The sequence below is a fragment of the Aedes aegypti genome, chromosome 3 (genome assembly GCF_002204515.2).
Source record: "Aedes aegypti strain LVP_AGWG chromosome 3, AaegL5.0 Primary Assembly, whole genome shotgun sequence".
In the NCBI taxonomy this organism is placed as follows: Eukaryota; Metazoa; Arthropoda; class Insecta; order Diptera; family Culicidae; genus Aedes; species Aedes aegypti.
In genome coordinates, this window is record NC_035109.1 from 149,936,280 (window position 1) to 149,957,316 (window position 21,037).

The window sequence follows — 21,037 nt, forward strand, 5'->3', positions numbered from 1 at the left end:
TATCCCGTGCAACGTAATTTAAAATCTGAACAAACCTTCAATTTGCTGTTCTGTTTCATGTTTAATCAATCAATATCGCTCATCAGTTAGAGAATATGTACTACTTAAGGTAACCCTGACGATAAGTGCCTTGTCCATTAAGTTCATTGGATTACTTCAGTATACGCAAACTTATGAACCTACCACATGGAGCCCAACTGTCTGTTGCTGCCTTCCCGGATAGCGTCGATCATGTCAGCTCATACATCACATCGATTTACATTTGTGACCGTGATTGAGGCCGCGCGGTGTCGACTGACCGTGATCATCATCATCATCGTCGTCGTCGTCTCCCGTGCAGTTTTATCGTCAATTCCGCGATTAATGTCAATCCGGCGATGGGTTGTGTTGAGTGCCCAATACGTCCGACCGCACGCAGAAGGGATGGGTGATTAATAATTGTGTGACCCTGGCGCTTGGTTGCATAATTTATGGCACAGGCAAAATTCCCCCATCGATAATTTGAGAGATGTTACAGTACACAATGATCCGAATTGACAATTAAGCAGGGACAAAGTTTTTTTTCTGTTATCGTTGATTTTAGATGCATGATGTCTTCAGAGAAATTTTTCGTAATCTTGTTGGAAATATTTCATAAATTTTTTTCGTTATCTTTTTGGAAATATATTGAAATGTATTGACGAACGAGGAAACACGCAGCCCAACATATAATTGATAATTTGAAGACCACTGTGTCAAGGTGTCGCATTGAGCTTCAGCGTGGAGGTGTCGTTGTTGGTATTATTAGTGCCATACATAAAGGATAATAACTCCGTGAAGTTTCCATTGGTCCAAATAAGGCATAACCTTTCGTCCGTTTCGGAGACAATCCCGTCAAGGAGCATGTGGAAGTCTGAATAACTACTTATATGGACACTGTTTAAATTAATTTAAACAAGTCTTACGTCGGACGGTTCCGTGCCTCTGGCCAAGATGCGCACGGATGGAGAATTTAAATTGCGTAAAATAATCAAATAATGAGCCGCATTGCTTCGAGACGCTTGGCGTAGGGTCAGATCGCTGTTGGGGTCATTTCGTAATTCTGCGGATCGTTGCCAATCGTGTCGCAGCTTAGTGAGTAGTAAATTGTTTTAATTTAGACGGACACTTCGCGCGATAATGGCGATCGAATGTGGTGATAATGAAGACGTCGTTGGGTCGTCTGATGGAGGTGGGGGTTCACCAGATTGCGCAAGAGCCAGTGGCGTAGCTAGGGTGTTAGCACAATCTTTATGACTAACTAAAGAAAAGCCAGACACTAATTATGGAATTTTTTTTTGTAAAAAAAATGCCACGCTTGAATAATAGATTTGATTATGGCTAATTTACGTGTCAACTGTTATGCTTTTCAAGCAACGCTTTTAGCTGAAAATTCAGAAAAAAAATATATACATGTTATCTTTACATAGTCAAGACGAATGTTATAGTTGTTTAAAACTGAATATACACTGGAAATTAAAATTCATTCATGCATCTTTTTTCTGTAACCATTGATTTTACTGACAGGAAATAGTGATCACCCTGTACGTGGGAACGGTCATCAGTACGCTTAGCCCATAATAGATCACTACTATCACTAGGGCTGTTATGCGTAGAAATTCACCCAAAACCCCGTATTTCGTGGTATAACAGTCCCTCTTTATTTTTTTTTAGCAAAATAATTTTTTCCCATTCCCCAGGATATTCACCGAGAAAGTTGAAAAAAAAACAAGCGTGAAAGGCACTGTTCTTTTGTATGGGACGATCAATAGCGTATTTCAACAGCCTACTTGATGGAAAGACGAAGTTTGCCGGGACCACTAGTAGAATATATTTATTTGGTATTTTGTCTCATTTCGCGGCACATCAGTGATATTTGTAAATTACAATTTTCGCTACAAATAAGATCCATTCTTTTTGTCCTTTAAGAATTCTAGCAAAAACTCACAAGGGTAGTGCTTCGTGAAGCCCAAGCAGGACAGTTCGGTTTTGCGTCGTCCGATAGATTTTGCTCACGGTTTCGCGCGTGTTTTCGTTGCCGGAGAATTTTTTTTTGAGCGTCTTGCTAGGTAGTTCTTTGTGAAGCCCAAGCACTTTACTTTACTTTTGCTGGCTCTACGTCCTTCAAGACATGACCTGCGCCACAATGTTACTCCAACTAACTCGGTCCATGGCTGCTAACCTCCAATTCCTCGATCGCCCCACACTTCCAAGATCCTGTTCCACTTTGTCAAATCACCTAGCTCGTTGCGCTCCCCTTCGTCTTGTACCGGCCGGATTTGAGTTGAACACCATTTTTGCGGGATTGTTGTCCGGCATTCTCACAACGTGTCCCGCCCATTGCACCCTTCCAGCTTTGACGACTTTCGTGATACAGGGTTCACCGTAGAGTCGCGCCAGCTCGTGGTTCATTCTTCTCCTCCATACGCCGTTCTCACATACTCCGCCGAAGATCGTCCTAAGCACACGTCGTTCAAAAACTCCTAGCACTTGCAGGTCCTCTTCGAGCATTGTTCACGTCTCATGCCCGTAGAGGACTACCAGTCTTATTAGCGTCTTGTACATGGCACACTTAGTACGGAAGTGAAGTTTACCAGACCGCAAGGTCTTGTGGAGTCCATAGTAAGCACGACTTCCAGCAATGATACGTCTTCGAATTTCTCTGCTGCAGTTGTTATCCGACGTTATCAATGATCCGAGGTAGACAAATTCGTCCACCACCTCGAACTCATCCCCGTCGATCGTCACGCGTCTGCCTATGCGAGCTCTATCGCGCTCGGTTCCTCCAGCCAGCAGATATTTCGTCTTCGACGTATTTACCTTCAATCCCACCCGATCTGCTTCACGTTTCAGCTTGGTATACTGTTCAGCAACCACCTGGAACGTTCTTCCGACAATGTCCACGTCGTCAGCGAAACAAATGAACTGGCTGGATTTATTGAAGATCGTGCCCCGCATGTTGAAGCCCGCCCGTTTCCTAACACCTTCTAGCGCAATATTGAACAGGAGGCAGGAAAGACCATCGCCTTGTCGAAGTCCTATGCGTGTTTCAAACGGGTCCGATAATGCACCCGATATCTTCACACAGCACTTTACACTATCCATCGTTGCTTTGATCAGTCTAGTCAGTTTCCCGGGAAAACCATTCTCGTCCATAATCTTCCATAGCTCTTCGCGATCGATGGTATCATAGGCCGCTTTGAAATCGATGAATAGGTGGTGCGTAGGGACTTGATATTCGCGACACTTTTGGAGGATCTGCCGCAACATAAAGATTTGGTCTGTCGTCGATCGCCCGTCCACAAAACCGGCTTGATAGCTTCCCACAAATCTGCTTGCCAGAGCGATAGACGGCGGAAGATGATCTTGGAAAGCACTTTATAGTTCTCACATTCTAACTTGTCACCCTTTTTGTATATTGGGTATATTATTCCCTCCTTCCACTCTTCCGGTAGCTGTTCTGTATCCCAGATCCTGGCTATCAATCGGTGCAGACAAGTGGCCAACTTGTCCGGGCCCATTTTAACAAGTTCCGCTCTAATACCATCCTTTCCAGCTGCTTTGTTGCTCTTGAGCTGTTTGATAGCATCCTTAACTTCACCTATTGTGGGAGTTGGCACATCTCCCTCATCCGCCGTTTTGATGAAGCCATTCCTCATGCTGTCTTGATCTTCCTCCTCTGCGCCGTTTAGGTGTTCATCGTAGTGCTGCTTCCACCTTTTAATCACCTCACGTTCGTCCGTCAAGATACCTCCATCCTTATCCCGGCACATTTCGGCTCGCGGCACAAAGCCTTTGCGGGATGCATTTAGTTTCTTGTAGAACTTACGCATTTCTTGAGAACGATACAGCTGCTCCATCTCTTCGCACTCCAACTCTTCCAGGCGGCGCTTTTTATCCCGGAATAGATGGGTTTGCTGTTTTCGCTTCTGTTTGTATCGTTGCACGTTTTAACGGGTGCCTTGCTGCAGCATCATCGCCCGCGCTGCATTCTTCTCGTCCAAAACCGTCTGACACTCCTCGTCGAACCGTTGATTTGCTTCCACGAACCCAATGGCACCTTCCGCTGCGTTGTTTATGGCTGCTTTGAGACTACTCCAGCAGTCCTGGAGAGGGGCTTCGGTGAACTCTCCCTCTTCCGGCAACGCTGCTTCAAGGCTTTGCGCGTAATCAGTTGCGACTTCGGGTAGCTTGAGTCGTTCCAGATTGTACCGTGGCGGGCGTCGGTACCGAATGTTGTTCACAACGGAGAGTCGTTGGCGCACTTTAACCGTCACTTGGTAGTGGTCCGAATAGATGTTTGCGCTGCGATAAGTTCTGACGTCGATAATGTCCGAGAAGTGTCTTCCATCAATCAAAACGTGGTCGATTTGCGATTCAGTCTGTTGGGGTGATCTCCAGGTGTACCGATACGGGAGGCTGTGCTGGAAGTAGGTACTACGTATGGCCATGTTTTTGGAGGCGGCGAAATCAATCAGTCTAAGGCCGTTTTCGTTCGTAAGCTGGTGAGCGCTGAACCCTATAATCGGTCTAAATTCCTCCTCCTGGCCAACCTGAGCGTTGAGATCTCCGATAACGATTTTGACATCATGGCTTGGGCAGCCGTCGTATTCACGTTCCAGCTGCGCGTAGAAAGCGTCCTTATCGTCATCGCCAATTGCTAGGTGAGGGCTGTGCACGTTGATTATGCTGATATTGAAGAAACGACCTTTGATCCTCAACTTGCACATTCTGTTGTCGATTGGCCACCACCAAATCACGCGCCTATGCATTTCGCCCATCACGATAAAAGCTGTGCCCAGCTCATGTCTGTTGCCGCAGCTCTGGTAGATGGTATAACCATCCCTATACGTATGTACCGTCGACCCTTTCCAGCAAACCTCCTGCAGCGCTACGATGTCGAACTTGCGGACCCTCAATAATTCGGAAAGAATTCGGGTACTTCCCAAGAAATTGAGAGACTTACAGTTCCATGATCCGAGTTTCCAATCGTTAGTCCGTTTTCGATGCCTGGGTCTATGCCGATTGTTCCGGTCCGAATTTACATTGTATGCTTCCTGTACTGATGATTTTTACGGCTGGCTTGTAAGGCCTGCACCAACCCCCTGTCTCGCCGGAGGATCATCGTGCACAGCACTGTTTAGAATCCCATGCTGGCACTAGGACGATGATCAGCCGCTCCTAACATGGAGAACAGACGCTCTGATAAGCTACACCCTCAGAAGAGAGGAGCCTCCCTTACCTGTCAGCATACGACCAAGGTCCCACCAGGGTTGGTTACCCGATCTTCCCTACGGTTACTCGTACCCCAGGCGGCACCACGGGGAGGTAGGGATAGGAGTTACTGGACAAGAGGCTAAGGACCACAAATGTGATCTATTTTATACCTGCAGGTACGCGAAGTACCAATGGTACGCATTGTCCAGTCATTTACCAAGCAAGGACGGTTCGATTTTGCGAAGTCAGATAGGTTTTGCTCACGGTTTCGCGCGTGGTTTCGTCGCCGAAGAATTTTTTTTCTGTTTTGGAGCGTCTTGCTGGGTAGGTATTTGGGAAGGCACAAGCAAGACGGTTTGTTTTCGGGACGCCAAGAAGTTTTGCTGTCAGTGTCAGTTTTGTGTTCAGTCGAGGATGGATTACCAACTGGTGAGTTCGTTTCATGCTTGTGATAACACATTTTTTTCTTGAAAGCGTAACTTTTAAGTAATATTAAAACAAACTTTGTATGGTTCGTCACTATAAGTATCGGCATTATGCTTTTTTCTTATACAATTTCAATAAACATATATTTTTCTCTTTTTGACATTACTAAAATTTATCTTTTGAATTGTTCGACATTGTGAATGTTGACGTATTTTTTAAAATTTCTACCATATCGAGACAAAATGCACAGTAATACTCATATGTAATTTTCAAACAAACTATGTATAGTTCGTCACTACAAGTGTCGGCATTATTCCTGTTTCATATTATTTAAAATATATACATGTAATTTTCAGTTTTCGTCATAATTAAAAACATCTTTTGACTTGTTCGACATTAAAGATGTTGACGTATTTTTTAGAGCTTCTACCAAAAACTTCTCGAGACGAAAATACAAAACTAGCTTTAAATATAAGTCGTATATTTCTTCCTTGTCCATGGATCGCATCATCGACCAGAGGTGGCTCCCAGATCTTTTCCTCCCTCACTAATAAACACCCTTCCCGTGGTGATTGTGGAGATGCAGAGGTATTCTCGGTCTCTAGAAGCAATAATCATTACATCCTAACATTCCTTCCCCATCCCAACTGACTGTAAGGACTTGGCCGGCGCCGTAATTGATCAATAATATTAGATCTACTAAAATTGCACTTCGAGAGTAAGCGGAAACTCCCATCCCTGATTCATTTGGATCGTAGTGCAATTCTTACCAGTTCCGATCAATCACGGAATAGCAACCATTGACATGTACAGTCAGTCTATGCTATGCTATGCTTTAAGAATTCTAGCAAAAACTCACAAGGAATATGCTTTGTGATTCTTCCACGAACTTTTTAGGTATTCAACAGGTATTCGGATGAGCTTTGAAGAGATTCCTTTGAGAATTCCTACGGGAATTTCTTCATGAATTATTTTCGTGCTTTGAGTGCTTTCTCCAAGAACTCCTTTACCAGTTTTCACTGAGTTAGTCCTATGACTCTGACGGAATATCATTCCTAGACTTTCTGATCTAACCAGAAAATTTTCTCGAAGAATCTCTATCGAATTGCTGAAAAACCTCTTGAAGAATTCCGCCAGAGAATGTATTATAAATTATTTCAATCGTTTCTCCAGGAAGGTCCTCTACGTACTTATTTCATATAAATTCCAGTTGTTCGTTTAAAGTTTCCTCCAGTTGTTCATAAATAATTTGTTTGGGATTTTCAGGAACTACTGAGGATTACCTCAAAAGAAGGAGAAAGTACAAAAAATTGTAGGAGTCTCAAGTAAGGATTCCACGAAATCTTCAGAAAGTTCGCTAACAGTTTTTCAAACTTTGCTTTTCTCTACACAATTGTTTGAAAAAATCGCAGCTAAAATTAGCCAGACTTCTTGCAAAAATAAACGATTCTTCCAGGTGTTACCGTAAGAATCCCTCGTAATTTTACACAAGAATTTCATGAGCAATTAAACAGAATTCAATTGGGAAAATGTGCAAAGCCGAATACCACCGAAAAGGAATCACCCAGGTGGATGCTGTGGCACGTCTTACCTCCACGTCTTACCTCCACGCTCCAATCGAAAGAGGAGGAATGAGCGTTGTCTGTGTGGATAACAATATTAGTGTGGCACTCGCAGCCTACTGCGATGCCGACTGGGTTGCTAGCAGGGATGGGCAAAAACCTGAAATTCACTCTACAGTAGCCAAACAAAGCCAGTCACAGTCAGCGAAGCCAGTGAAATTCACTCCCATCGCTGCTGTAGGCAAAAAGCCTTGAAAATAGTAAAACACCCGTTGCTAAGGGAAACCCAAAATTACTGTAGAAAAATGTTCTATTTTCCGTTGCATTTCCCGCATTTAGAGCCTTAAATGACACTAACGATTTAGAAAATTCATTCACCCAACATAGGCTACTTGATAAGATTCACGTTTTTGAACTACTGTACTGGGAACAACCACGTGATTTTCGCGAAATTCATGCCTACTACTATTACCATTCCCAGCATCGCTTGCTAGGTGTTAGAGCAACGGAATGTTCAGCTCAGTACTCACTATGCAAGTTCCTACTTAATCACACCCACACAGAAAACATTATTCATGAAATCTCAGAGAAGTTCTCCGCAGATCTATCTGCATTTTTCACAGATAATTATTTTTTAGATTTCTCTAAACTCAAGGAGCAACATCCCGCATTCCTTAAAAACTTTTTTTTCAAAAATACCTAAAAAAGAAATGTTCAAAGATTTATACATTCCTATAATATTCCTTGTGAAATACGTTCAATTGTTCTTTCAAAAACTCTTTTGCAAAAATACTCAAAAATTTTGCGAATAATTTGTCCAGGGATTTTTTAGAAAGGTATATTATTGTTTCCCTGAGATTCTTCTAAAAAATTACCAGAGATTCATCTAAGTATTTTCCAGAGATTTTTATTATTTAATTCACACTAACGATTCTTTTGGGATTTTTTGAAGAAATTTTTCACCAGATTTAGTAATATTTTGCAATTTAATCTTGAACTTTTTCTTTTATGTTCTATAAATAACTCAAATGTTTTTCTTATGATTCTTTCATGAATTACATTTAAAATTTTATTCACTCTTCATTTTTGGTTCAAAAACTACTTAAGGAATATCTAAATATTTCTTAGGGATTGCTTTATAAATTCCTCTGCGAATTACACCATATCAGATTTCTAGAGAAACACATACAAAAACAGGTTTGAAAGAATTTTGTTGGTAAATTTTTGAATAATTCGAGCTTAAATACAATAAATACAATTAAAAAAATCTACTGAATTCCTGTCATAAATTTCAAGAATTAAACCGCGGAGTTTCTGAAACTTGTTAACAATGTGCCTCATAGAAAAGCTCGACTTACCACTGTAGGATTAACTACAATAATTCTTGTACTTTTTTCTTATTTTTTATAATAAAAAATGAATAATGTTTAAACGTAAACTGAAATGAAACTATTTGAAACTTAAATCTTAGATAATATTTTGCATGAACTCCCAAGTTTCATGATACTATGATTAACATATTGATGTAGAACCTATTTTTCCTACCTTTTGAAATCCCAAACCAACTTTTTTAAAGGGTCTATTATCTATTTTTTTGTATATAATTTTAACTGGATGATTCTGGAGGGGGCCAGGCCTCCTGCCCCCTGTTCCTACGCCAATGGATACAGACATTTTATATATTTGTGACATTTGGCTTGAATGCCATCTATGTGATTTTGGATACTTAACTTCACCAATCGTATCGCCAATGATAAATATATTTTTTTCCAAATTTTCTTGTACGTACTTTTAAGACGTACCACATATTTCGTACAACAAAGCCGCTCAGAAATAACGCGATTTGTGCAAAACTTATAAGAAAGGCTCTAGAAATGTACCACACAATCAGGAAGCGAAAAAAATCTCTCAAAATGCAAAATCTGCTCTTAATAAATGCGAGAATAAAATTTGTGAAAATAAGATTTTTATCTGCACTAGTTTCGAAATGGCAGTATGGTAAAGTCGTGCCCATACTTTCTGGAATACCACCTATATTATAAGTCGAGTTTTGGAACCATTAGGAGAAATCTTCCATTTTCGCAAGGAAGAAGAAAACTAGTTAGTTTTTTTGCGGTGGTAGGTCATTTGGCATAAAGTCGTTTGGCATAAATCCGTTTGGCATAAGGTCGTTTGGCAAAATGGTCATTTGGCATAAAGTCGTTTAGCATAATGGTCATTTAGCATAATGGTCGTTTGGAATAATGGGTCTGAAATCAAGCATTCGTTTTTTCGTTTCTATTGAATCTTTCTGATGACATCAGGCATGTTTTGAAGTCAATTGACACTTTTTTCAACAATCATATGCACTTGAATAAACTAAAGCATTGCCAATAATATGTTGTAATTTATCCAGAAATTACCCTTCTTTCAAATATTAACTGTTCTTTTGAGTTTCGCTATTGGAATAAATTTTTGCACTGAAGATTTTGATATATTTGACACAAATTTACCCTTCTTTCAAACGTTCTATGTCTTTTTTGATGCGACCATAATTATAGGTATGAAAACTGTTAATTTAAAATTTCAATAAATTTCACCTTCATTCATACATATGCAGTTCTTTGGAGCTATATTTTTTTTAAATACTTTTTTGTTTCCATTTGATAAATGGGCGGCATTCGATAACATTGATCTGCTAAAATTTTTACTTCTCATAATTGTCGTAACTTTCTACATTTCAGGGTTGTGAACGAACTGGCTATCTAATATGCACCCTTAGAGTGGTTCAAAAAATCGTTTTTGCTCCACACCGCTCATTCGATTCTAGATCAAATTCTGAGCGTCCTCCCAAAATTTGAGCTCATTTGGATGAAAACTGAAACTGCACAAGCCCTTCAAAGTTTATATGGGAATTACTATGAGAAAAGCAACCAATCCATTCAATCGGTCATAGTGTTTGCCCATGTGCTCTTGGGGATTAGAGCTACGTTGATACTGTGAGATACAATCATCAGCTACAACTTTGTCGAAGACCTTTTTCAAATCGGACGCCTCAGTAATTAGTTATTGATTTATATCCAATCACAAATTCTTCAGCAGTGCTCATTTAACTTCTGAACGGGCAACATTGCTGCGCCTGGCGCGAAAGATAGCACGCACAAATCATGGCTACTATGTTTTACTGCATATATCCAGTGATGCCTGCAGAACAGCCCAATGTTTATAGCCAAAGTTTTATAACTCATTCAAAAATCAATAACTTATTACTGGGGCGTCCGATTTAAAAACGTTCTTCAGCAAAGTTGTAGCTGATAATTGTATTTCACAGTATCAACATGGTTCTAATCCCCAAGAGCACATGGGCAAACACTATGACCGATTGAAAGAATTGGTTGCTTTTCTCATAGTAATTTCCATAGAAACTTTGAAGGGCTTGTGCAGTCTCAGTTTTCATCCAAATGAGCTCAAATTTTGGGAGGACGCTCGGAATTTGATCTAGAATCGAATGAGCGGTGTGGAGCAAAAACGATTTTTTGAACCACTCTAATGCACCCTTCTTTATTTAATTGGCGGTTCTTTCGAATTTTATCGTCCTCAACGAACGACAGAATACCTCCTTTTTGATTGCTTATCGTTCTTTCTCGTTCACTATCCAGCCACTGAAGACTATTATAGCACCTATTTTAATTATTCGGGAAAACCGGTCATTCGGGGAAATGGCATTCGAAGAAAAGGGTCATTCGATGAACTGGCATTCGGGGAACCGAAATTTGGAGAAAGGACATTCGGAGAAAAGTAGTACAATCACTTCGATGATTTTGAACGCAATTGTTGATGTCTTTTCGTTTTATTATGCCGCAATAATTTTTTGGCGCCCAATCTTCTATTGATTTAATCATTCATTTTGCCTTCTTTGAAAAATAGACTTCTTTATATTAATACTGTTTTTAATTTTATTATTTATGTTAAGCATTTTTATATTTTGCTGTTTTATCAATTCTTGCAAGGCGTGCTGCTATAATGATAATTACTTCAGAACCTGCCAATATTCAACATATTTTTTTTTGCAAACGCATCATCTCCTTTCGAGATATGCTGGAAAAATATTATCTCAATCACAAATTTTCCTTTCTTTCGATAATACGGTATTTTAATTTTTTTATTTTTTCACTTCTTACATTAAAATTTATATTGAATCGTTGAAAAGTTTTGCTTCAAATATTTTCTTTTAAAAATGTGTTGTTCATTTGAGTTATGCTGTGAGAAGATTTTTTTTTGCGTTAGATTTCAAACGATATTTAATCTGCTCTCGTATAAAGGCTTTTTTTGCATTATGCTGCAGTAATAGATTATTGGGTTAGAGCTTTTAATATTTTGAAAATAAATTTTCCCTTCTTTCATCAAGTAATTTTCATCAAGTCTTACGTCCAAACTGGGCAGAGCTTGATCTGCAGCGAAATATTCAATGAGCGTTCCCTTTATTAATAACTGTGAACTTTCTCTGCCAAATCAATATTTCAAAATATGTTTATTGCAACAAGCTCAACGATACTCTATATTATGCGATGTAGAGAAATATATTATTATGAAAAGATCTACCAGCAGACTTTTCGCGAGTTTTATTTAGTTATGCACTCTAATTTCAAACAATTTTTGACATTTATAGCTTGGAAAATCTCTGAACGTGGTGTTCGTTGAGAACCTACCAACATTTTTTGCTATGGGCTCGGTGGTGTTGATCTCGGTAAAAGCTTCAAAAATGCCGATATGTATTCTAAATAAATCATTATGCCAAACGGCCATTATGCCAAACGACTATTATGCCAAACGACTTTATGCCAAACGGCTTTATGCCAAACGGCCTTATGCCAAACGACTTTATGCCAAACGGGGTACAATCGTTTTTTGCAATCTACTACAGATGACACGCAGGCTTCGTCCTTTGGCGGAGAGGCCTGTGTCATCCGCAAACCAACAATTGCCTTCCCCTAGCTACGCTACTGGCTAGAAGATCACGCTGTATAGCACGAGCCAAAAGGGGGCAGTACGGTGATGACAGTTCCGCCAGAATTGGGCTTCCTTTCAGCCGTCAATCTTCATTTTCCGGCTCAATGCCGAATTCGCCAATGCAATGCAATGGCTGCCACCACCAGGTAGTCTTTTTTTATAGGTCCTGATGAAGTGCCTATCGAGTGACGTGAATGTCTTGATCATTAATAAAATGGTTAATGGAGGTTCTTTGCAGTGAGTTCGGAGTTGGAAAGGTTGCGCCGTGGTGCAATCATCAGTTGTGACAGATTGTCTCCATGACATTTATGCTGGTGTAAATAGAGTTATGGTTTCGCAAAAGGTTTATGATGACTCCATACTCCGTGTTTAACATGGAATCGTTGACATAATGTCCTTTCTCTTAGAGAACGTTTTCGAAAATTCCTGGGAGACTGATATGTAAGAAGTGAGAACTATTATTGAAAAAAAATCAGAAATATGAAAGCCACTGACGCTGATGGAATATTTTACATCCTCAGAAAGAAACTTCAAGAGAATAGCTTATCATTCTTGGTGACATATTTAACAAATGTTTTCAGTTGACATATTTCCCTGACATATGAAAAAATGTTAAGATTGTACCAATTTTAAAACCAGATAAAAATCCTGCAGAAGCTTCTAGCTATCGTCCCATCAGTTTGCTTTTCTCCATCAGTAAATTTTATGAAATAGTCATTTTGAACAGAATGATGGTCCATATAAATGAAAATTCAATTTTTGCCAATGAACAGTTTGGTTTCCTATATAGACATTCGGCAACTTATCAACTTTTACGTGCAACAAATTTGATTCGTTCCAACAAATATGAAGGCTATTGGCTACTGGTCTTGCTCTTCTAGACATAGAAAAGGATTCGACAGTTTTTGGCATGAAAGCTTGATTGTAAAATTAAAGAATTTTTATTTCCCAACATACATTGTTAAAATAATCCAAAGTTATCTGTCAAATCATACACTTCAGGCTAATTATCAGGACTCCAGGTCTAAAAAATTGACTGTAAGAGCTTATGTTCTTCAAGGCACATTCTGGGACCAATATTATACAATATTTTAACATCTTTGGAAAAATCATAGAGGCGTCATAAGTTGGTTTTTGGATAAGCAAAATTTCAGTTTTATTCAACAGAGAGCAACACTTTCCAATTTTCATTGCATTTCCGTGTTGGACTTTTTCCAACTAAGTTTCTGATCAATGCCAGTGATTCTTCAGCATGTTTAATTCCATTATAACATTACGGCAGTGCTTTGATAGCTGCAGCTGAAAAAAATCACACCAGACATTTTTTTTTTGCGATCAACCCAGTAGTAAAGCGACCATGCGTGAGATGATGCCTCAATGCCGCTTTCGTACTAACTTTCCGCAACAACAACTTTACTTCTGTTTACTAGACATTTTTTGTCTGTAGCTCTTCAATTGTTTCATGTAGTAACACTTCCTGGGAGAGTGAGCGATGAAAAAAAATCGAAACAAATCAACCCCTATTAGCATAAACCGTGATGCAAAACTTGGGTGAATACGTTTTCCTCAAGCGATGATTCACTTCATTCATGGTCCATTGTTCATCGCCGCCATCGGAAAGCCGTCATAAATTCTTCAAAGTACCTACCTAGCAAAAGTAGTGCCGAAGATTAAAAAATATCTTTTTTTTATCTTTCGACAGATTTCCTCGGAGGCTGAACGGCGGAAAGCTTCTGACATTCGAGTGCAAAGGGACCTGCACGAACTACGATTGACTCAACTCACCAAGTCTGCCAAAAGCGAAATCCAACGACTGGTAAGTGTGCTGAAAGGGGGAGCAAGTGGGATGTATGGGATTTTTCTGTGGTTTATCGAATCTTTTTTTAAATTCCTTTATCACAATCATTTTCAAAATTTTATTTTGAATCCTCTGCAGAGCTTTCTTTTTGGTATTACAACAGCTAGTCCATATTGGTACAGCATGCAACATGGTTGGCCTGAAAATTTGTTTGAAGATCAAAAGCTTGTTCTTAAGACAAAGTTCCAATTCTTCTAATGAGTGGATACAGACATTTCATATATTTGTTACATTTGGCCCACAATGTGGTTTTGAAATTTTTTTATCGAGCATGAGCCCTAGATACTTAACTTCATCTGACCAATCAATTGGAACTCCTCTCATCGTGACAACATGTCTACTTGAAGGTTTCAAATAAAGAGCTTTTGATTTATGCGGGAATATTATTAGTTGAGTTTTGGAAGCATTAGGAGAAATCTTCCATTTTTGCAAGTATGAAGAAAAAATATCCAAACTTTTTTGCAATCGATTACAGATGACACGCAGGCTTCGTCTTTTGGCGGAGAGGCCTGTGTCATCCACAAACAAAGATTTTTGACATCCCTGAGGTAACTCAGGTAAGTCAGATGTGAAAATATTGTGTAATATTGGTCCCAAAATACTGACTTGAAGAGCATCAGCTCTAACAGGAAGTCTTTTAGTATTGGAGTCATGATAATTAACCTGAAGTGTACGATTTGACAGATAACTTTGGATAATTCTATCAAAATATGTTGGAAAATTCAAGTTTCTTTTATATTTACAATCAAGCCTTCGTTCCAAACACTGTCGAATGCTTTTTCTATGTCTAGAAGAGCAAGACCAGTAGAATAGCCTTCAGATTTGTTGGAACTGCATACCCTTATTTCCTTGAAATTCCGAGTTGCAAAGTCAATATGGCTGCCGAAATGAAAGACAGACTACTTCGGCTTAAACCTTCAGTTTTTTTGCACTAAATCGTATTAAAATCCAAATATATTAAACACGACCACCCCATGGAGCCGCCGCCACACAGTGACCTTTCTATTCGGATGAGCTTTATTTATGAATGGGACGCCGATCCTATCGGAGCTTGTCCCATTTAGCGTTTGACGCTGCTCGAAATCTGTTGGGATGAGTCACTCTTACTGAAATGTTTGGCGCTTTCAAATCTCTCACGAAAATCTTGTTGAAGAGGCAGTACCTATTGTTTCGTTTTTAGTTATCTCCGGAATTCACGTTCCGACTTTTGGTGGTTGATGGAAGCCGTGTCATTAAATTGCTGCATGTTTAACATCTCAAAAGGCTTGTCCGGACAAAGCGATTACGCTTTCTGGCGTAAAGTACAAAATTCTTCAATTAAGCAAAATTATGAATGAATCTTATCGGTGAGCCTTCTCTGCATAAAGCTGTAATTTGCCGGACTTGGGCCCACGGGGCACATTTTATCATCTCCCCTGATTCACCGATCCATATGCAACAAAAAATCTCAAACCATAAGAATCCCCATCCCGTAACAACCGTTTTGGATGGCCCCCGGCGATTTATGATTCTTTGAGTTGAGCAGAAGCACCAACACCGAGGAGGAATCATCATCGGGAGATGTTTTTCGTAATGTGGTTTTGTTCTTTGTCTCGGCTGAATAGGGGTGTGCGATATGATTTTTTTTCGTTTCGATACGCGGATTTTTTAGTACTGTCAATAAAGAAATGAAACGAAATGAGGACTCCAAGCGCAAAATGGTGTAAGCACTAAAAAAATAACTGTTTCCAAGCTGTTCAATTGAATTTTATGAGATTCTTCCGTTGAACAGAAAAAAACGTATTTCGTGAAGAAAAAGTATCCAAACTTATTGTATATCTATTACAAATCACACGCAGACTTCGTCCTTTGGCTGAGAGACATGTGTCATCCGCAAGCAATAATTTTTGACATCCCTGAGGTAACTCAGATAAGCTGCCCTTAGAAACACCAGCTCTTACAGGAAGCCTTCAGACTTGGAGTTCTGATAATTTACCTGAAGTGTACGATTTGACAGATAACTTTGAATTATTCTAACAATGTATGTTGGAAAATTAAAGTTTTTTTTAATATGTTCATACCAAACATTCTCGAACGCTTTTTCTATGTCTAGAAGAGCAGAACCAGTAGAATAGCTTTCAGATTTGTTGGAACGGATCACATTTGTTACACGTAATAGATAATGAGTGGTCGAATGTCCACGGCGGACTCCATAGAACAGGCAAAAAATAAATTTTCATTGATGTGGACCATCGTTCTGTTTGAAATGACTTTATCAAAAAGTTTACTGATAGAGGTAAGAAAACTGATTGGACGATAGCTAGAAGCTTCTGCAGGATTTTTGTCTGGTTTTAAATTGGTACAACCTTAGCATTTTTCCATTTCTCAGAAAAATATGCTAATTGAAAACATTTGTTAAATATATCAGCTAAGAATGATAAGCTACTTTCTGGAAGTTTCTTGATGAGAATGTAGAAAATTCCATCATCGCCTTGGCTACTGAGGTTGTTTCAGAAAATTTCCAAAAGGGTTTAAAGCCAGGGTCCAGTTGAGAAATTTTATGTTCAAAATTGTTATTTCTCAATTAAGTAAAACGTTTTTCAAAAAATAAAATGTTTTTCAAAGTTTCGGCAGCATTGTCACTATCTATTTTTGTTTGTAAAGAAATGCTAACATCAAGACTACTATCGATGTATTCCAGTCGGCTCGTAAATAATTGAAAGTGGAGATGATAGGATTGAGAATCGCTTGATGCGATATTTGAAATGTAGCAAGGACATGATCATAATCAAAGTCAGCATGAGTAATCAGTTGACTTCATAGGAAACTAGAGTCCGTGGTATTCTGCGGAATTTTGTTTCAAACGGACGGAATCATTCGAAATATCGCACACCCTTATTGCTGAAGAAGATGAATGGTGGTGCGCAAAGGTTTCGAGCTATGCATTGTACCAACCTACCAACCAGCAACCCAAACGTAAACTTGTGCATGGCCCAGACAGAATACGAAATTAGCCAAAGCGACTTCGAGGAGGAGGAGGAGGATGAGTCGGTTTGAATCGAAGTAGGTACCTCGAACTGTTCGCGATTTGTTTTGTGCATGCTAAGTTTGTCCGGAGGCAGATTCTCACGCCTCTGTCTTGGCTTCAGGATGTGCAAGGGATTTCTTAGAGCAGTGCAGGAGAGCAGGAATCCTAATTGCTGCGGCATTATGGAATTTTATGTTCTGTATGACTGGTAGATTCTTCGTTAACTCACTTGAATGGCGGGAAGTTTAAATGACGTTGAGGATAAACGTTCATCCATTGTTACTGGATTTGTAATATATAAAATGTGATATATTTTGATATTTAAGTTAAATCAGTTGCTATCTCCACTGCATCTTTAGAATTGTTTTGAAAACATTTTTGATATTTGAATGCAGTGTCGTAGTTTTCAGCTTGGGGATTTAATACTACAGCTGCTTCGAGTTTATATGCTTTAGCTTCTAGATTCTATCTTTAAGTTTATTCCATCTTCAAGTTAATATTTTTTTTTACCCCAGCTTCTAGCGTCTATTTTACAGCATTTGGATGAAGGCCCAATGCATTAGGCTTTTAGCTAATATTCTTTGGTTACTAGCTGCTTGTCATAAGCAGCACATCTACGCCTAGATATAAAATGCCAAACTCTGAAATACTTCAAAAGCTATGCAGAAAAAAGACAATATATTTAAGTTTATAAAAACATAAATTTAATTGAAAATACCGTAAAAACAAGAAAAGTTATACCGTTTTGATTCATATTACGGACACTTAAGGACTCAGTGAAGTATAACCCAGCATAGAGCATACAAAATAAATCATTCCTTATTGATTATCATTATTGATTCCTTAGCGCTATCGAGCGTAGGAAGCCCTTATCTTTCGAATGGTGGGTAAAGAATACGCTTCCGCAACTTGAATAATTTTAAATAAATCAAAATATGTGGCCTTTTCATGATTCTTATTCCGGACGCTTCCTCACTTTTGCCTCATATTCCGGACACTTTGAATCGAATTCCGGACAGCTCATGATAATCATTAATGGAACAGTCAAATCATCAATTGAAATCGTCAAACCGCTAAAGAGACATCTAAGGTAGTTGGGCATTATAAATTTTCGAAGATATTTATGGAAAAAGCTAACTAAAACGAGTCTCGAAAATGAGAACTTTTGAACGACAAAAATTGAAACATTTCGTGTGAAATGTTTCCCATACAAAGTTGAGTGTCCAGAATTTGAAGCTGTCCGTAACATGAATCAAAACTGTACAAAGTTGATATTATTCATTGGAAAAAAATTGAGACATTTATGGATTCTTATTCTACTCGTCAGGATACGTGTTTCCATAAAAAAGATCTTAAATCGGACCATTCTTCGAAAAGTTAAACTAACCACAAAGTTGTGGTGTCGCGCTACGTAAATTTAAACCTTAAATTTCCAGTACGAAACTACAACTTTCAAAATGGTCGTTCTCAGCAATGCTCCAACCAATTTTTGAAATTGTTGGCTTTTAGTAGAACTGTAGAATGAAATCAATGAAATAGTTGTACTAGCTTTTAACATTGGTGCCGCCCCGTTAACACCCCGTTTTTTTAGATGTTCCAAATCTTACCAGACAGGTGTCGTTTAGTGAAATAATAGTCTCTTACATATTAGGCGATACTTTGCTTCGATGGTAAACAACGTTGTTCTCTGGCAGAAAAGCCGGAACATCCGTAAAAATGATCAACTGATGAAAATAATCCAAGACAGTGGCGGTTTTCTGCAAACTCATCAAAATTCCTTATTATAGAATGTAATAAATTATTTGAATTGTTCATGGACCTAGGTGGTCATTATAGTGGCCTATGGTAGATCCGGAACAGTTTTCAAAAATTTTCAGTGGTCAAGGTAGTCTATAGATATGTACAATTCATGTATACCGTAATCCGGGGTAACATTGATATTTTTTTGATATTTCTTTAAAAAGCATTTGAAAATGCATATGGGTTTTTTAATAGATTTCATAACGCGAAAAATTTACATTTTGGATACCCACTCACCCCCTCGTAACACTTTTTGTATGACCTGTAACAACCAACGGACACCCACCCCCTTCAGCGTTATGAAATTTGTGAATGAGCCCTATGTAGAAAGTTTAACATTTTTAAAACAAGTACTGACATCCATTGCTTGTGTCTAAATGCTGAATTTTGTTTTCTGAAAGTTCAAAGCAAGCTTACAAAAATGTTTTGGGTGATTTTTTTATTTACCTGAAATGGGGTAACATTGATGAGCCATGAAAACTACGTTCGGTAATATTGAAAATATCAATGCTTACTAAAATCATGGTCTCTAAAAACGAATATGAAGGCCAAACTTTTACAAGTCATTTACTTTTTGAGTTATTCCAAAATAAGAAACTCCTTGAATTGTGGAATACACCTAAAGGTAGGCAATTTTTTAAAAGAAATTTTGATTTCTTTATTGTTATATTTATTATTTATTTCTAAATTATGCTTAACTGAACATATTTATGGAAGATTCATGAAAGTAATCGTAGAGATCATTGTTTCCAAAAGTTTAAAGAAAAAATTGCGCTGAACGCAACTTAATTTTCGCAAAAACCTTTATATTTAGTACCGTTTTGATTCATATTACGGACACTTAAGGCCTCAGTGAAGTATAACCCAGTTTGGACCATACAAAATAAATCATTCTGTATGATTTTTTAGCGTTATCGAGCGTCGGAAGCCTTTAACTTTCGGATGGTGGGTAAAGAATACGCGTCCGCAACTTGAATAATTTTAAATAAATCAAAACGTGTGGCCTTTTCATGATTCTTATTCCGGACGCTCCCTCATTTTTGCCTCATATTCCGGACGCTTTGATTCGAATTACGGACAGCTCATGATAATCATTAATGGAACAGTCAAATCATCAATTGAAATCGTTCAACCACTTAAGAGACGTCTAAGGTAGTTGGGCATTATAAATTAGCAATGATATTTATGGAAAGAACCTAATAAAACGAGCCTCGAAAATGAGAACTTTTGGACGGCGAAAATTGAAACATTTCGTGTGAAATGTTTCCCATACAAACGAGAGTGTCCGGAATTTGAAGCTGTCCGTAATATGAATCAAAACGGTATGTCATGAATAGAATAGAAAGTATTACATCGATAAATGTTGATTCGAACTTTTTACGAGGAGCGTCATGACGATCAATTTCACCCCGCTGATCAATGTTACTCCGGATTACGGTACCTACGTTATGTTCTATAAATATGATTTTTTCCACGTTAAAATAACATTGATTTTTACGACCAATTTTGCGGATCTTACGGAGAGTTGTAGTGGTCATTTATGTCCATGGACAATTCCGACAATCTATTACAAGAAATTCTGATGAGTTTGCAAAAAAAAAAAAAAAACTGCAGCTTGATTTTCATTAATTGACTATTTTTACGGATTTTCCAGGCTGTTTACCATTGAAGCTAAGCAGTCTCCAACATGTGTGAGGCTATCCGTTCACTGACCGTCACTTTTCTGATCAGATTTTGATCACTTCGATAAACCAGAGCTAAAACCAGAGCTATTTGATTAGCTTTATGTAAAAAAAGAGAAAAAAAAAACACGACATGGCAGGTATACAAGGTAGAATTTCGAATATATTAAACAAAATATAATATTGAATAAACGGTTTTTCGAAACATGCAACATTACAAATTTTGTCAAAAAACATTAGAAAGTTTGAAGTCACACATAGAAGATTTGCCTAGAACAAACCCGGATTCTATAGTGGCGATTATTGAGTGATGTTTGAAAAAGTGCATTTCCGCGATGGTGTCGCGTTTCGAAATGCAACTTCATTTATTTACCATACATACAGACTTAAGACGACGAAGAACTGGCCTAATTCGATAATGAAGGTTGGTCCCTTGTGGTATCGCGATTTTAGCTTTGAGCTTCCTTAGCTTTAGCTT

The 21,037-nt window shown here is 38.5% G+C and overlaps 1 protein-coding gene across 4 annotated transcripts in view; it reads left to right on the plus strand.

Annotated features, from left to right (window-relative positions):
- The window catches only part of LOC5579248 (putative leucine-rich repeat-containing protein DDB_G0290503), a 526,898-nt gene that overhangs the window by 29,501 nt on the left and 476,360 nt on the right, over window positions 1-21,037 (plus strand). For all 4 annotated transcript variants that reach the window (XR_002501244.1, XR_002501243.1, XR_002501242.1 and 1 more), the window contains exon 4: window positions 13,915-14,028. Coding sequence is in view for 1 of the 4 variants with exons in the window: in XM_021849556.1 (XP_021705248.1) it covers window positions 13,915-14,028 (114 nt within the window). In the remaining 3 variants the exon portion in view is untranslated. The remainder of the gene's footprint in view (window positions 1-13,914; window positions 14,029-21,037) is intronic.